Genomic DNA, 17,083 nt, shown 5'->3' on the forward strand with positions numbered 1-17,083 from the left:
AGGACCAAGTGATCCACCTACCCTATAGAAGTGATCCAACTTTCAGGTGGGATACTTCTCAGTGAAGGTGCAACCTTGCGGAACACCTCACCTCTAAGTGTACAGCTGGTGCACTTGGCACTCTGCTCCCCTACAGCAGAGCTTCAGCTGTAAGGCAGAACTGCTCTTAGTGAAGGCAGCCAACTTGTGGAACATCTCACCTCTGAATATACACATTGTGTAGTTCACGCTGCACTTCTCAAGAACAGAGATCCAAATGTGAGGTAGGACATTTATTTATTTATTTATCTGTTGATATAGCGCTAGAATCGACCCCCGGAGGGGTATCTCTGCGCTTAAGCAGACTATGAGGAGAGGCTGAGGATCCTGACATGCTTAGCAAGTACCGAACATGAAGGTTTTAAGCAGTTTCCTGAATCTTATATGCTCTGAGCACTGTCTTAGAGAGAGAGGGAGCTCGTTCCAGAGACGTGGGCCAAGATAGGAGAGAGCCTTCCCTTCTAAACCTGCCCTTCTTATACTGGGTACTTCAAGAAGATGTTTACTACTAGAGCGGAGAGGTCGCAAGGGTGTATAGGGTATACATTTTGCCGCCAAATAGGAAGGGCCCAGGTTCTGGAGCGCTTTATGGATGACGCAACATGTTTTAAACTTGATCCTTTGGCGAATGGGAAGCCAATGCAGCTCTACAAGCAGGGGACGGGAAGGTGACCTAGGTGGTGCATTCTGGACCAGCCGTGCAGATGAATTTTGGACTACTTGTAGTCTGCTGTGTAAGGTACTTCAAAATTCCACCAAGCACTCAAATTGTAATGTTCCAATAGTCCAAATCAAAAAAGAGTATCTCTGAGTATTCAGGTAGTGTTCATTTCTTGGTTTTTATTCCAAATTTTCAGCGTAACTTCCGATACACAGCCAACACGTGTTTCGTCTTGTCAGTCACAGACAAACAGACTTCTTCAGGGCTGTAAGCAAGTATAATAACCAAAATTCAAATATCATCACTAATTAAAACAATATCGCAATACCAACAAAATCACCACGTAATGTGAAAAGTAACACTATAAGAAGCCCTACACCAAGAACCGAGCTAGAGTCACCACAAATGTGTCAAAGACCAAAGGACAGTACCACAGTACATAGTTTAGTGAACAAATAAAAATAGGCTAGTAAAACGTACCATCAACGAAGGATCAATATTATTCAATTTTCTTCATTGAATTCAGTAAATTAACCGCTGTAGAATATTCTAATTGCACAGAGAAAATAAAGACAAAGCCCCGGTCACAGATAGGCTCTTCTGATAATATCAAGGACTAGTATAGAATGAATGTAAATTGACTCACCATGCAAGTATATGGTAGGTCATATAGCACATTAGTAATTAAAGTAGCAATTCCGTAGTTTCCAATAGTTTCAAGTAATAGGTAGCAAAATCCGTAATTCCAATTAGTAGATCAACACTCCACTCTGTAACCAAATAAGTATCATGTAATAACCAAGTAACCAACAGGTTAAACGTCTCAATACCCATCAAGCTCATAATCTTACCCGAGTAAAAAAGTTCTTTAAGTAATCCAAGTCACATAATCCAATAATCCGTCAGTATATCCGGTATCTAAAACAATAAGTAAACACAATTCTTAGTAAAATCCCCAACCACAACTGGCTTGTAAGTCTACCAGCACGTAAATTTAAACCAGCGCATACCACACAGCGTACTCACCGCATGTCTTGCTCAGAGTGTTCGTAAGAGGCTCCGCGTGCTACACGGGCGCCATCTTACAGTGGCAATTTAAGGCAAATCGCTGTGGGCGCCATCTTTGAACGGCAAAAGTAATAACTTTATTACAGAGCGCAAAGTGTTTGTGGCATAATTATACCCCGCAAGTCCATAAATTTGCGAAAATATGTATAGAACACTGAGCGAGCGTAATCTATCAATAACAATATATTCCAAAAGTAAATAAAGTAATCACTGAACGTGACTAGTATACGTAACTAACATTTCACGTAAGACACCAGGACATAAAGAAAGTAAGAAAAGGGTCTGCGCCATCTTAGAGTGGTGAATAATATTGCTCAGGTTGAGCCTTCATAGTTAAATGCAAGGCGCCCCTTTAGAATATACATCTAAACAGTTACTAGCCAAAAGAGGGTCATATTCAAACAATTAGTAAACACGCTATTAATAACCTTAAGTAATAACAGCAAATTCTCTATAACATCTGTGAAAACCTGGTATCGTAGTTAAATGCAAGGCGCCACTTCGATAATAAAATCTAGTGCACCAGAGTATATAACTACACCGTTAGTAACCTGAAGGGCGTCAAATTCAGATAATTAGTAAAATGCTGGTAATATCCTTAAGCAATAATGACAAATTCTCTATATAGCCTGATATAATCGCTCAGTGTAACATTAGTCAAGTTATAGAGTCCAGTTACTATATTAAGTATATTATGACTAGAATTACATCGTATAGATTAAGTAATTGTAAAAAAGCAAAAGTCCTTAATATTCCAAGAGTGCATATCTCCCCCGGGGATGTCAAATAATATATAAGGAGAGTAAACAGAAAAACAGAAAGAGGGGAAGGAGAAGTAGGAAGGCAAAGTTAGCAAACATGTCAGAACTATTCCTGACTCGCAACATTCAGTAACCTAGGTATACAATATGACCACTGTCACATAAGTAAATTGTCTCATAATTCATACTCCAATCATAAGGACAGTTAAAAACTAACAGCAATATATAACTCTGGATATACAGTAAAGGAACTCTCACATAATGTTGTACTCATATTGGTAACATTAAACATTTTTCGCAGTATCAGTCATTCCCTAAGTAATACTCCATTTCATGATCTATGTTTAAACCCAGCTCAACCGCTTTAAGTTTCATCAGCCACAGTACCTCTCTACGTCTCAATTGTAGCTGTCTATTCCCTCCTCTTGGGTTTCTTTCAATATGATCAATACCATGGTAGCTGAACTTATGTTTCTCTTTCTCATTGAAATGTTTCACAATGTGAGAAGCAATGGGATATCGGGTATCACCTGATTTTAACGCTCGAAAATGTTCCACCATTCTTTCTTTTAGTTTCCTGATGGTACTACCCACATAAATTTGTTTACAGGAACACACTATGACGTAAACCACAAATGTGGTATCACAGTTAATAAACATATTTATTGAGTATTCACCAGTATCGTTGTAGTTGAAAGTCTTAACTTTAGTTTTCGCCCATCTACAAGAGCTGCACTTACCACATTTGTGGAAACCTATTGTTCTTTCAGTAAGCCAATCCGGTTCTGTTTTCTTTACTGGGTAACTGGGACTAACAAAGTTAGACAGTGTGCGTCCCTTCCTAAAAGTCAATCTCTGCTGTGTAAGGTGCATTTGGCCGAGATCAGCAGACCATTACAGTAGTCCAGGCGGCTTAGTACCAGGGCCTGAACCAAAGTTTTACGGGTGGAGTCAGGAAGTAGCGGGAAGACTCGACGGAGTAGGCCTATTACATGGAAGCAGGACCCAGCCGTCTGAGTAACATGCTCTTTCAGGCTAAGGGCCTGATCTAAACGGATACCCAGATTTTTTACCACATGTTTGGGTACCGGGTTGGGACCCAAATCCGATGGCCACCAATCAGGAGTCCACAAGAGAGGGGCCTCTCCGAAGAGCATTACCTTGGTTTTTCCCACATTGCATTGTAAAAAGTTATTTACCATCCATTGTGATACAGCTCGCATTCCATCACAGAAAGCCAACTGGACCGCAGCAGAGAGTTTGTTGAATGGGAAAAGGAGCTGCGTCTCGTCGGCGTATGATATGGGAATAAACCCATATGTCCTTAGGAGATTGGCCAAGGGAGCGACATCTATGTTGAATAGTGTTGGGCTCAGACAAGGCACTCCCTTGTTCAGTTCCGTAGGGGCCTAACGATACGAGCCAATATTAACACTCTGTTCGCGGCCAGACAAAAAACTCCTCATCCATGATAAAGCTGATTCTCTCAGCCCCACCTTTTCCAATCTCCTGAGCAAGACACTATGAGAAACTGTGTCGAACGCTGCGGATAGGTCCAACAGCAGCAGAATCATAGAATGGCCTTTATCTAGGGACATTCTGATGTTATCTGTGACTGAGAGTAGTGCAGATTCGGTGCTGTATTTGGGCCTGAAAACAGACTGGGAGTGATCTAAACATTCCGTCAGTTCGACAAAGTTAGAGAGATGGGTGTTGAAATGTTTCTTAATTAGCTTGCTCAGGAATGGAAGAAGTGAGATGGGGCGGAGGTTCGACAATTCCATCCATGGAATATAGGAGGTCTTACGGATAGGTCTCACCTGAGCGATCTTCCACTCCTGTGGAACTAGGCCCTCTGGAATGGAAAGATTAATAAGAGACTGTACCACAGGGCCAAGCTGTTTGGTCAGGGATGGCATAACTTTAGCAGGAATGTGATTGGACTGGGAACCGGACTTTATCTGATGCATCTATGTTTCAACCTCTACCACAGTGATGATATGGAAATTGTTGAGTAACGTAGGGTTGGCCAGATTGGGTACATACAGGGACATAGGGTTTTCCTGAGGATTGCCTGCCGCCATGATTTTACCATATATAAGCTCTATCTTATGAGAGAAATATAGGGAGAATCATCACACAGCTGTTGGGAAGGGGTCTCAAGGCTTTCACATGGCTTCGGATTTATGAAGACTGAAGAATTTGGTATAGGGTTTTTGATGAATTCCCAGCCTGCGTTAACTGCAATGATATATGCATTTTGCGTGCAGATTTTATGTTTTTGTAAATAGCTAGTCTGGGAAAGGTGATATTGATTTCTATACGTCTCATTATGTGAGGCCCGCCAAACTCTTTCTAACTTTCTACAAAGTTGTTTTTGAGTTCGCAGATGATCAGTAAACCAAGCTGCTTGAGGGCGATTGTGGCGACTCATGCAGGATTTCATAGGTGCAATATGGTCAATGGCCTTATCAATGGCCAAATTGTACTTAGATAACGCCTCCTAAATATGGTCACATTTGATTTTATGAGAGTTAGAGAATATGATGTCCAAGGTGTGGCCAGCCACGTGCGTTGGCCCTTCATTATACTGGGTTAGGCCTAATAGAGATAAATCAGTCAAAAGTGTCTGAGCATCTGAATTATCTTCATTGTTACTATAGACATTAAAATCTCCAAGCAATAGAAAATTATTGCCTGTGTTCATATGAGGGGCTAGTAGCTCGATTAATAGCAGGGGAACATTTACTACGGGTCCTGGGGGGCGATAGATTAGAGCCCCTTTCCAGCTAACATATGCAGGTGCATCTATCCTGAAGACCAACACTTCCATAGCAGCATCACTATGTTGGTCTAAGACCGAGATGTTAATTCCGTTTTTACAAACAATAGCAAAACCATCCCCGATTTTAGTAGGCCTGTCCAGTCTGATCATTTTGTATCCTTCTGGAATACCCAGTGTAATGGCAGGCACCGAGTGGGGTTTAAGCCAGGTTTCAGTAAAGAAACCCAGCTCCGGCCGAACTGAAGACACTAAGTCCCATACCGCCGTATAGTGTTTGGGCATGGAGCGTATGTTGCATAACAGATTCTTCCACCCTCTCTGTGAGGCATCTGCAGGGTGAATGGTAGTTCGGTCCGGGGGGATAGAGGGAGCCTGAAACTGGCATGTCCGGCATGAGAATGGGCTTTCTGTACATGGCCAGGACTCTGGTTGGCAGATAAGGGGTGCCTTAGTCTGAAGATTAAATAATTATTATCTAGTGTAGCATAATTGCATGGGGGGATTATGATTTGCAGAGAAACAGCCAGAATCTCTGGCTTCTGGCACCGTCCTGGCGCAGACGGGCGCAGACGGGCTTGCCTTTGGCTTTGCAGGGGCATTTATGTTGTATTCAGGCAGAGCACTAGAACGCCGACCAACCGGAAGTAACTGCTTCCCTCCACTCAAACGGGATTGGGACCTGCGGTGGACCGGAGAAGAAAGCCGGAGGTGGGGCTAGGCAGCAAGCAGCAAAGCGAGTGGTTCCGGATGTATTTTTAAAATCATGCAACAGAGTACAGTGCACCAAAGGAAGGAAATTGTGCTATTTAAAACAAATGTAACAGCGTAAAAGCATCAGCAACTAGCGCAGGCTAGAGAATGACATTCACAGCATACTACCTCAAGCGCGTTCTTAGTGAAGACAGCCATCTTGTGGAGCACCTCACCTCTAAGTGTACAACTGGTGCAGTCCACACGCTACCCCCCTTGCAGCAGGGATCCAACTGTAAGGTAAGATGCCTCTCAGGGAAGGTAGTCTTATAGAACACAACACCTCTAAGTGTACAACTGGACCAGTCAACACTCTACCTCCCCACAGCAGAGACCCAACTGTAAGGCCGGATGCTTCTCAGTTAAGGTTGTCATCTTGTGGAACATCTCACCTCTGAGCGCACACTTGATGCCATTTATTTATTAGTTTCCAAAGATCCTAATTCAGGCCTGGTAACTTTTAGCTCTTCCTATAAACAGTCCCTCTTTTTTATTCCTACAGCACCGAAAGGCCTTTGGAGAGTTAATTAAAATACATTGGTGCCACAAGCACAACTTTGCCAACCGGGAAATGACATTTGCTAAAACTATTCTCTAATCTTTAAGGGAGAGTATCTTATGTCAGTTCATAAGATTCTGTGTTGTCAGCTAAGATATCCATGACAGATTAATCCAGATACCAGGCCTAACTAACCCCCCACTGGATTGTGTTTACTTACAGAGATGACCTAATTGGGTAGGTGTCAAGAAATAACATGTATCTAAGCAATCAGAAACACCATTCTGTGCTGAGAGACACTGTACATTTGTCTTACCATGTAAGTCTGGTCTGCATCAGGGGACTGCGCCTGTGGAAAAAAAGAGAAGTGGTCACCAGATGACTAGATGAAGCGAGAGCAGCCATACCCCACCCCTGGTCACCAGATGACTAGATAAAGAGAGAGCAGCCATAACCCACCTCTGGTCACCAGATGACTAGATGAAGGGAGAGCAGCCATACCCTACCTCTGGTCACCAGGTGACTAGATGAAGCGAGAGCAGCCATACCCCACCTCTGGTCACCAGGTGACTAGATGAAGAGAGAGCAGCCTTACCCCACCTCTGGTCACCAGGTGACTAGATGAAGCGAGAGCAGCCATACCCCACCCCTGGTCACCAAATGACTAGATGAAGAGAGCGCAGCCATACCCCACCTCTGGTCACCAGGTGACTAGATGAAGAGAGAGCAGCCATACCCAAACCTCTGGTCACCAGGTGACTAGATGAGAGAGAGAGCAGCCATACCCCACCCCTGGTCACCAGATGACTAGATGAAGAGAGAGCAGCCATAACCCACCTCTGGTCACCAGGTGACTAGATGAGAGAGAGAGCAGCCATACCCCACCTCTGGTCACCAGGTGACTAGATGAAGGGAGAGCAGCCATACCCCACCTCTGGTCACCAGGTGACTAGATGAAGCGAGAGCAGCCATACCCCACCTCTGGTCACCAGGTGACTAAAAGAAGAGAGAGCAGCCTTACCCCACCTCGGGTCACCAGGTGACTAGATGAAGCGAGAGCAGCCATACCCCACCCCTGGTCACCAGATGACTAGATGAAGAGAGAGCAGCCATACCCCACCCCCGGTCACCTGGCTGACACGAGAGGTGAGCACAGAGTAGAAACTCATCCTGATCTTAGTTAAAGACCCACAAACATCTCATTTTGGTTCCGTTACTGAGTCCAGACTCACCCTGCATGTGTGAGATGATTCCTACACAACCAAGGATGCTGTTGACTCAAAAGCAACCAAGTTGCATTTTTATCAGCAGGTGAAATTAATGTTGTTAACAGATTAAAGACACAATTACCGAATTCCCAATTCATAAAGGAAATAGCATTCTAGTAAATCTAAGTACTAAAATATCATTAACACTAGAAGGTCATGGAATATACTGGAAACTGGTAGAAGATGTCTTGTGTCCTATTCTTTGACGATAGTATCACACTACTAGAATATCTTCCAATTTTAATCCCAGACAGGTCCATATTCCCTCATCACACGCATGTCCTCGCTTATATGACGCACACTTCCTCGTTCATGCGTGTGTGAACACTCTCCTTTCTTGGTCTAATCACTATGTACTCCTCATCCTACCTTCCTCTACAGCCGCCAAGGTGCCTAAGGTCTGCCATGTAGTGCAGCTAATCATGTTCTACAACACAAATGCCAAACATCACACATCCACCAATGCAGAATGAATTAGACATACAGACATCAGCTAACTCTGGAGACCGAACAGCATCTCCCACTGAACAATATTCATTATTGGAACATCTTTCCTACTATGAGAATAATTCCCTTCCTAAATCTGAACACGATTGATGGACCCCAACAAAGCTTTATTCTTTCAAGATGCTTCAACTCAACAGCAACGGCCTCGGACCAGGTCAACATACATCTTAGAACCATCCAAATAAAATGCATTGAAACATGTCACACGGTCAAATGCACAACATTGAATCACAGAAATGTACCTTCCTATAAAAGGGCTCTTCAAGACAAGCAACAGAACTCAGACCATCCAACTCAATGAACTCAACTAACTCAACAAAATGTTAGAGCCATTGGAAGACCTGTCGATAGAGAAAGCACTCTACAAATATCTTTAACAGGGAGAAGCTCATTATACTTTCAAATTAGCAAACACAATCCATATATAGATGTTTAACAAATACTATATGCAACCACAGACATAACATACAAATGATGAAAATTCAAAAACTTTACAAACGCTTGCCAAGGTTAAGAAAGCACAACAGTGCTAACCTACTACTACTAATACCTTGTTTATACGTAGCCTCTCACACTGCATTTCTGCTGCTTCATTTCACTCTAAATATCAGGTGTTACCATTGATGCTGCCATGGGACATGGGTCAGAAATATGCATATTCAAGCTCAACTCCCTCCCAAAGTAAGTTGGAAAGGCGCTTTAGTCTACCGCCCGCCTGGACCAAAAAAAGAGTTCAGTCAAAGCCTACTGGACTATACTGTGCCCCATGTGCTTGCAGCACAACAGGTCCTCTTGTTGGGAGACTTCAGTTACCATGGGTAAGATTTCTTTAATTCAGAGACTAGTCAACCATTTCCTAACCTAGCAACACTTGGCGGCAGATTTACAAGCCCCATACGCCACATTTGCGCCGCCGTTGCGTCACTTTTGTGACACAGCGGTGGCGCAAAGCCAGCGCCATGATGCGGGGTATTTACAACGTGACGCATCTAGGGAGATTCAGACTTCGGAGGGGGTCATCGTGTTTGCAAGTATAATATGGTTTTAGAAGCACTTGCTGCCTCCTTCCCGGCCTCCGACAATTTTCAGCAACAATAAAAATGTCATGATAACTCCAGTGATTAATGTTCTTAGTAGAGATAAATGAGGCCCATGATGTTTTGCCTAGTGGAAATTTTGTGTCATGGAAAGGAAGCGCAGAGGGTTAATGTGCCTGCTTCTAAGAGGCTGTACCATGCAGATCTCAAAGTGCACATAATGTGAATAGGTCAGTGATCCGTTTCAGCTATAATCAATTAATTAGTTAAAATCAACAAATAATGCAGCAGATGATGTATTATGTGGCAAATATGGCAGAGCCATACTTATGTGGAAAAATTGCGAACTAGAATAATTTGCTATTTATGCTTGAAGTGCTCTTGTGGAAAAAGGGAGGAGAAGTGCTGATGACAGAGAAGCCATGGCTGAGAGACAAATGGCTGCGATTCCACTTTTAAGGATATTTGGGAGATTCTGTGATTGGAAACGTATTCATCTTTTTGAATGCATTTTAATGTCAATAACTCATATTAAACCCTAAATAAACATGTGTTTCCATTGGTTACATTAAATAACGAAATAAGCTGTAACCGGTTAGTGAAATGGGAAACAAATATTAAAAACTGGGATATTTTGCTGTTTCTGCTATACCTCTGACTGCGTCCACTGACCCAATCCACAGGTTATTCCCGCCCTCTGATTCACCGCCCACATTTCCCCTACTTTTTTTCTCCCACTTCGACCACTGCTGCAGCCTGTGCTTGGCTACATGTCTGTTATATGTACATACATCTTTATGGTAAGAATATGTGTTTCTCTTTGCAGTTTGGGAGTTGGCTCTTGGTTACAGACTGTACATATATATTGATAGATTTATTATAATTTACTCACTGCAGGCTGTGCTTGGTTTCCTTTCTTCACATTCTCATAGTTTACTGCAGATTCATAGATGGCTCTGGGGCTGCCACCAGGGGTCGCACCTGAAATAAAAGACCACATTATATCGCACCTGCTTTTTGACTGCTTTAAACTTTGAAATGGGACTTTGAATAGACTCTTACCATTCGCTTTTTTTGTGCATCTCTTATAGAGTAGAACCACACCAAGGACAGCGACAACAGCACCGAGGAGCATCCCTGAAGCCACCGCCAAGGTGACCCGCCAGGTAGTAGATGGGGCATCTGAAGGAGGAGGAGTCCCTGAAGAAGAGAGACAACCTGTGAGTGTCAGGCTCGTCCGGCTCTTGGCAGGTGCAGGAAGAACGTAGGAAAAAAGAATAACAAAAGGAGTAGAGAGACAAAGGTCTACAAGAGTCTTCAAACACACCAGTGGATTAAAGGTTCTGGACTGGTTATCATCACTCCTCAAAAGAGTATAACATTTGTCAAAATCTGATTGTTGAAATGGTTTTAGGAGTTGCATTATTATGGAAAATGCTTCTGAATAATGAATTTAATAATGGGTACAATCTGGTAATAATAATCTAACATGAGCGCACTTGAAATTAGTTTAATATAATGTATAGCAGTGTGTTTAGTAATGTAATTTTGTTGCCACATTTTGATGAAAAGTCCATTTAATTTAATATGGATGTTGTTTTCTGCTCACTCCTGTTACTTGCCCCCTCCCAACCCATTCTATATGTGTATCTTTCCCTATGCAGCTTTGCACATGAAGACTAAATGATGTCATTGTAAATTTCCTAAATATGCATGAATTGTGAATGAACTTCCCAGTGTTTCTACCCTTGCAAGTGCCCAAGGTCCTTCAGCTGAAGTTCCATTACTGGGCTCTCCCACTGGTGCATAGTCCATTGTCCATTACTGGGTTTAGTACTCTTCCACTGGTGCATAGTCCATTGTCCATTACTGGGCTTAGCGCTCTTCCACTGGTGCATAGTCCATTATCCATTACTGGGCTTAGCGCTCTTCCACTGTTACATAGTCCATTGTCCATTACTGGGCTTAGAGCTCTTCCACTGGTGCATAGTCCATTGTCCATTACTGGGCTTAGCGCTCTTCCACTGGTGCAAAGTCCATTGTCCATTAATGGGCTTAGCGCTCTTCCACTGGTGAATAGTCCATTGTCCTTTACTGGACTTAGCGCTCTCCCACTGGTGCATAGTTCATTGTCTATTGCTGGACTCAGCGGTCTTCCACGGGTACATAGTCCATTGTCCATTACTGGGCTTAGCGCTCTTCCACTGGTGCATAGTCTATTGTATATTAGCGAGCTTAGTGCTCTTCCACTGGTGCATAATCCATTGTCCAACACTAGGCTTAGTGCTCTTCCACTGGCGCATAGTCAATTGTTCATTACTGGGCTTAGCTCTCCTCTGCTGGTGCATAGTCCATTGTTCATTACTGGGCTTAGCTCTCTTCGGCTGGTGCATAGTCCATTGGCTATTACTGGGCTCAGCGCTCTTCTGCTGGTGCATAGTCCAGTGTCCATTACTGGGCTTAGAGCTCTTTCACTGGTGCATAGTCCATAGTTCATTACTGGGCTTTGCGCTCTTCCACTGGTGCATAGTCCATTGTCCATTACTGGGCTTAGCTCTCTTCTACTGGTGTATAGTCCATTGTTAATTACTGGGCGTGGAGCTCTTCCACCGGTGCATAGTCCATTATCCATTACTGGGATCAGCGCTCTTCCACTGGTGCATAGTCTATTGTCCATTACTTGTCTTAGCTCTCTTCCACTGGTGCATAGTCCATTACTGGGCTTGGCGCCTCTTCCACTGGTGCATAGTCCATTATCCATTACTGGGATCATCGCTCTTCCACTGGTGCATAGTCTATTGTCCATTACTTGTCTTAGCGCTCTTCCACTGGTGCATAGTCTATTGTCCATTACTTGTCTTAGCTTTCTTCCACTGGTGCATAGTCCATTGTCCATTACTGGGCTTGGCGCCTCTTCCATTGGTGCATAGTTCATTGTCCATTACTGGGCTTAGCGCTCTTCCACTAGTGCATAGTCCATTGTCCATTACTGGGCTTAGCGATCTTCCACTGGTGCATAGTCCATTGTTCATTACTGGGCTTAGCGCTCTTCTATTGGTGCATAGTTCATTGTCTGTTACTGAGTTTAGGGCTCTTCCACTGGTACATAGTTTATTGTCTATAACTGGGCTCAGCGCTCTTCCGCTGGTGCATAGTCCATTGTCCATTACTTCTCTTAGCTCTCTTCCACTGGTGCATAGTCCATTACCATTACTGGGCTTAGCGCTCTTCCTCTAGTGCATAGTACATTATCCATTACTGGGCTTAGCGCTCTTCGATTGGTGCATAGTCCATTGTCCATTACTGGGCTTAGCGCTCTTCTGCTGGTGCATAGTCCATTGTGAATTACTGAGCTTAAAGGTCTTCCACTGGTGTATAGTCCATTTTCTATTTTTGTTGGACTCAGCACTCTTCCACTGGTGCATAGTTTTGACAGTACCATTATTGGACAATGCAATATAGTTAAAATGAATAATCTTCTTAATTTTCCTTATCTTTTTAGTGCAATTCATTTTTGGTTCCGGAATTCATTTTTTAGGCACCGCAAAAGGCACCACTGGAAGTTTTATCTGGGGTTACAGGCAGGCAAGATGAGAAAACGTATAAATCTCCCATCTAATTAAATTCTCAGACTTTAAGTTGTATTTTTTGGGCTGTGTTTTCAGGGCGCTTGTGCAGTTTATTAATCCTGGCAGACCCTGACCAAGTGGCTTTCTGCTCATCAGCTAGCCCTGGGGGATGAATATAAGCCTTTTTCATACCGGCTGGGGGACCCAAATTACTTCAAGAGGGTTCGCTTTAAGGCTGTGAAGGATGATTTTTGTATCTGGCAGGAAATCTGTAATAAATATTCAATTGCCTTTTTACGCAAAGAAACGCTGCTGTTGTATAATCCTGTTATCCTAGTAGTGATTCAAGATCCAATCGGAAAGGCCTGGGTGCGATATGGGGTTCCTAATATCGGGCAGGTGTGCGACTTGAATAGCTTCTGCTGATTTACCGGATTACAGGATAACTAAGGGCTCCCTAATCACTTCAAAAAAACATTTAGAATCTAAATACCTGATTCATCTGGAAGATACAGAGTTGTAGCGGCATCTTTATAAAGCAAGTAGATTGATAAGTTTGGTATATCAGGTCCTTTGTCAGTATGTAACTGAGGACAATGTGCTATTGGATTGAAAATGGAACCGGCAACTGGGGTCTGACGTTTACATCTTGGAGCGACAGAGGGCACTGGAGATTTTGGACAGATCAGTCCACTCTATCAATCAGAACCTGCAACAATTCAAGACTATTTGTCTCCAATGTGACATGCCAGAAAGAATCTTTACATGGGGAGCCAATGTTTCTGGGGATAAAACTAGTTGCACAAAATGTAGGCAGATTTCTGCAGATATGGTGCATATGTTCACTGTATGTCCTGCCCGGCAGGACTTTTGTACTGATGTTACCAAATTAATGTTGCGCTGTCTAGGCCTCCAGATCTCATTATCACCTAAAGAGATTTTGTTGGGTGTTAAGTTTGAGGATGATGGTGGTATCAAATGCCTAACGACAAAAATGATAGTCTGTGCCCGGTTATATGTTGCTTGGGTGTGGGTCTCTGATGACCCCCTAATGCAAATTAATGTTGGGCTCTTTTGAGACAAATCTATGAGTTAGAGTTGGCTCTTGACAAAGCTAGAGGTTTTTCCTCACTGAGGAAACTCGATAAAATTTGGGCGGTTCTCAGCTGCGATTGATCAAATGAAAATTTGATTGATGTTCTTTTCTTCAGACGACCATCAGGGTCAGGCCTAAGCCTTATTTATCTATGTTTTTTCTTTCTTTCTTTCTTCTTTTTTTTCTTCTGTATGCATATTTTGTTCTTTGAGCATTATATACTGAACATTTCCAACTTGGAAAATAGTAAAATATGATTTTAACAAAAAAGGTTTTGACAGTACCTCTTCTGGAGTATATACCCATCCCCCCTCCTGTGACTGGCCACCGCTGTATCACCCTCAGTCTCTGAGCCATATGACTTGGGTGATGATATCTCTTATCAGCCCTCCCATATTAAGATTGTTTCCTGGAACTTAGCTGGCTAAGTGGCCAAACATTTGCGCCCCAACTGGGGCTTGTTTGTAAAAAAAAAACACAAAAGGGAGTGCCTCAAGAATTCTATATTTACATTGTAGAGTTTCTTCTCTTTTTTTCTTCTCGCCTCCTTTCATCAATACACATAGTTCAATGGTGTCAATATCAATGTTTTCTTCTCCAATCTCAAAATAACATGAGAGCCACACTATGAAGTCTCAAAACAATTCTCTAATACATCAAAGAAACAGCCCGGCCAATATGTTTTGTCTTCTGAGAGGACTTCATCAGGGTTAATGTATGTCTGTTCAGCAATGTCACATCGAAGCCTATGTGTAAAATGGATCAGTTCTCCATGAAATTCTTGGAATACTAGTACTGCTCATTTATTGTTCAAAGGTTAATACCAGGTGACCATTTATAAATATCACAGCTTAATGTCCACACCCCATTGGGTTCTGTAAGCTCTGACCGGATAATACGACAGACCACCACCATCACTGACCTTTTTCTGGATTTGTTGAAGGCAATACTAAAGCCAAAGGAACTTGCAGTCATCAAGAGTGTTGGCCATAAGGCTGGAAAAGATATATTTATACTTAGTCATAAATGTGCTAATCAGATTGAAAAATACTGTGCATTGCAAGAAGAGACAGTTGTCCAGGAGGGTGAGGATGAAGAGTTGAAAATAAATAGTTCAAAATGCTGAAAATGTAAGTTGTTTCTTTAGGAGCTCAACCAGACTTCATTAAGTGGACTGAGAGATCTTCAAGAAGATGGTCCAGATAATGACGAAAAATGGGAAAGATGCGTTTCAAGAAATATTAAAATGATATGTTTTTAAATGCTCAGAGAAAATACATCTTGCCAAACTCTATGCTGTAGCTAATGTTCAAATATTTCCACAATGGGACTCATGTAGAAAGAAATAGTGTAGTCTGAATTTTAAAAAAGTATTGACAAACGACAACATTCAGAGAGGTTTGTTTATGCTGTTTGACTTGTAAGTTTAATAATCAGGGGAAAATGACCAAGGTATTGATGAGTCGTATTGGCAATTCAGAAGGCTCATTTTTAAGACTTCAAGCAGATCAGATTGAGATGCTAAATTACAATGGAATTGAACACACCTTAGTAGTTGTCTGCATGTTCTCTCAGTGGGTTGAAGCATACCTCACCTGGAGATCAGATAGCTTTACAGTTGCCAAATCATTATTGAAGGAACTAATTCCTGGATTTGGCCTTCCAAATTCTAGTAAAACAGACCATGAGACACATTTAAAAATGAGGCTTTGGAAATCATATGTGGAGAAAATGAAAGAAGTTAAAAAGTTCCACTATAGTTATCAGCCTCAATCTTCCGCAGTACGGGAGAGGACAAATGGTACTTTCAAGAATACGCTGGCAAATATCTGTGCTGTGCCTGAAATGGCCCAAAACCCTTCCTCTTATTTCTATGAACATGAGAAATATTCGCCCAATTAAATTATCATCATCTTAGAGTACGGCAAAGGTCTGGCTGATATGTAGGGTGGGCAGAGTATGTGGCGTGGCACTCTGCGGAGTTCCACGGAGTAAAAAAAAAGCTCTGTAGAACTCTGCTCTGCTCTGCTCCACCTTCCCCAAATCACACTCCCAATTTAAAAAAAGGAAAACAAACCACTTGCCTGCTGTCTGGCATCTCGGGCTGCCTTCTTCCTCGCCATGGTCTCTCCTCCTCGCCACCATCCTCATTGCCGGTCTTGCGAATACGCAGTTCACACAAGACATTCAACTTAGGGGTTTGCAGCGAGGACAGCGGTGAGGAGGAGAGACCACGGCAAGGAGGAGGGCAGCCCGGAGACGCCAGTGAGCAGGCAAGTGTTTTATTTTTTTTCTGGTTAGGGCCGTGGCACAGGCGCTAACTCCGCTCCGCCACGGAGTCAGAGTTTTGCATGAACTCCGCATTCCCAACAGACCGTGGAGTTGGCAAAACTTTTCAAACTCGGCTGGCGGAGCAGAGTTTGCAGCCCGGGCTTACTGATATGAAGAAACATAGACTATCCAGTGCCATGACCTCAATCCAAACACAAAAAGAACAGATGACGGACAGAATGCTGAATAAATCAAACCTTCACCCACAGTTACAGATTAAATTGCTCTGAAATTGTGTATAAAACTCTGTTTTTTGAGGTGAGCCAGAAGACGTTCCTGTCTAGTAGGGGCTATGTCTATTTATTGGGAGGCCTTTCCTTTTCTGCTGGAGATGCTGTTGGTTTCCTTTGTGATTATATCAATTATAATGAGATGACTTTCCTTTTCTACCAGGGACTCTGTCCCCTCCACGTATAATCTAGCTGTTCATTTGGTACTTAGAATAATTGGATTTCTGACTATGTATTATGCATTTGTGACTACACAGCATATTTTACAATACCCTGTACCCCTTGCTTTTGGGATTTTGTTATTAAATACTTTAACTATTACTGATCTAGAACTCAGTTCCTGAATGTTCCTATTAATTATTTATACTTGGCTAAAGTAATGTTAGTCCTGATAATGAGGATGGGGTTCTTTATTGATAGATCGAGGATTGAAGTGGAACCGCTAAAGGTATAATTTGGGGGAATCTGAATTTCAGAGTACC

The 17,083-nt window shown here is 42.6% G+C and overlaps 1 protein-coding gene across 1 annotated transcript in view; it reads right to left on the bottom strand.

Moving 5' to 3' along the window:
* Positions 1–4,499: 4,499 nt before the first annotated feature.
* Positions 4,500–17,083, bottom strand: part of LOC144768902 (uncharacterized) — a 72,611-nt gene continuing 60,027 nt past the window's right edge. The window contains exons 3-6 of the mRNA XM_078652915.1: positions 10,438–10,575; positions 10,268–10,356; positions 6,880–6,912; positions 4,500–4,637 (exon numbers count right to left, since the gene is read on the bottom strand). Coding sequence (XP_078509041.1) covers positions 4,500–4,637; positions 6,880–6,912; positions 10,268–10,356; positions 10,438–10,575 — 398 coding nt within the window. The remainder of the gene's footprint in view (positions 4,638–6,879; positions 6,913–10,267; positions 10,357–10,437; positions 10,576–17,083) is intronic.

Source organism: Lissotriton helveticus, chromosome 7 (genome assembly GCF_964261635.1).
Source record: "Lissotriton helveticus chromosome 7, aLisHel1.1, whole genome shotgun sequence".
Taxonomy (NCBI): Eukaryota; Metazoa; Chordata; class Amphibia; order Caudata; family Salamandridae; genus Lissotriton; species Lissotriton helveticus.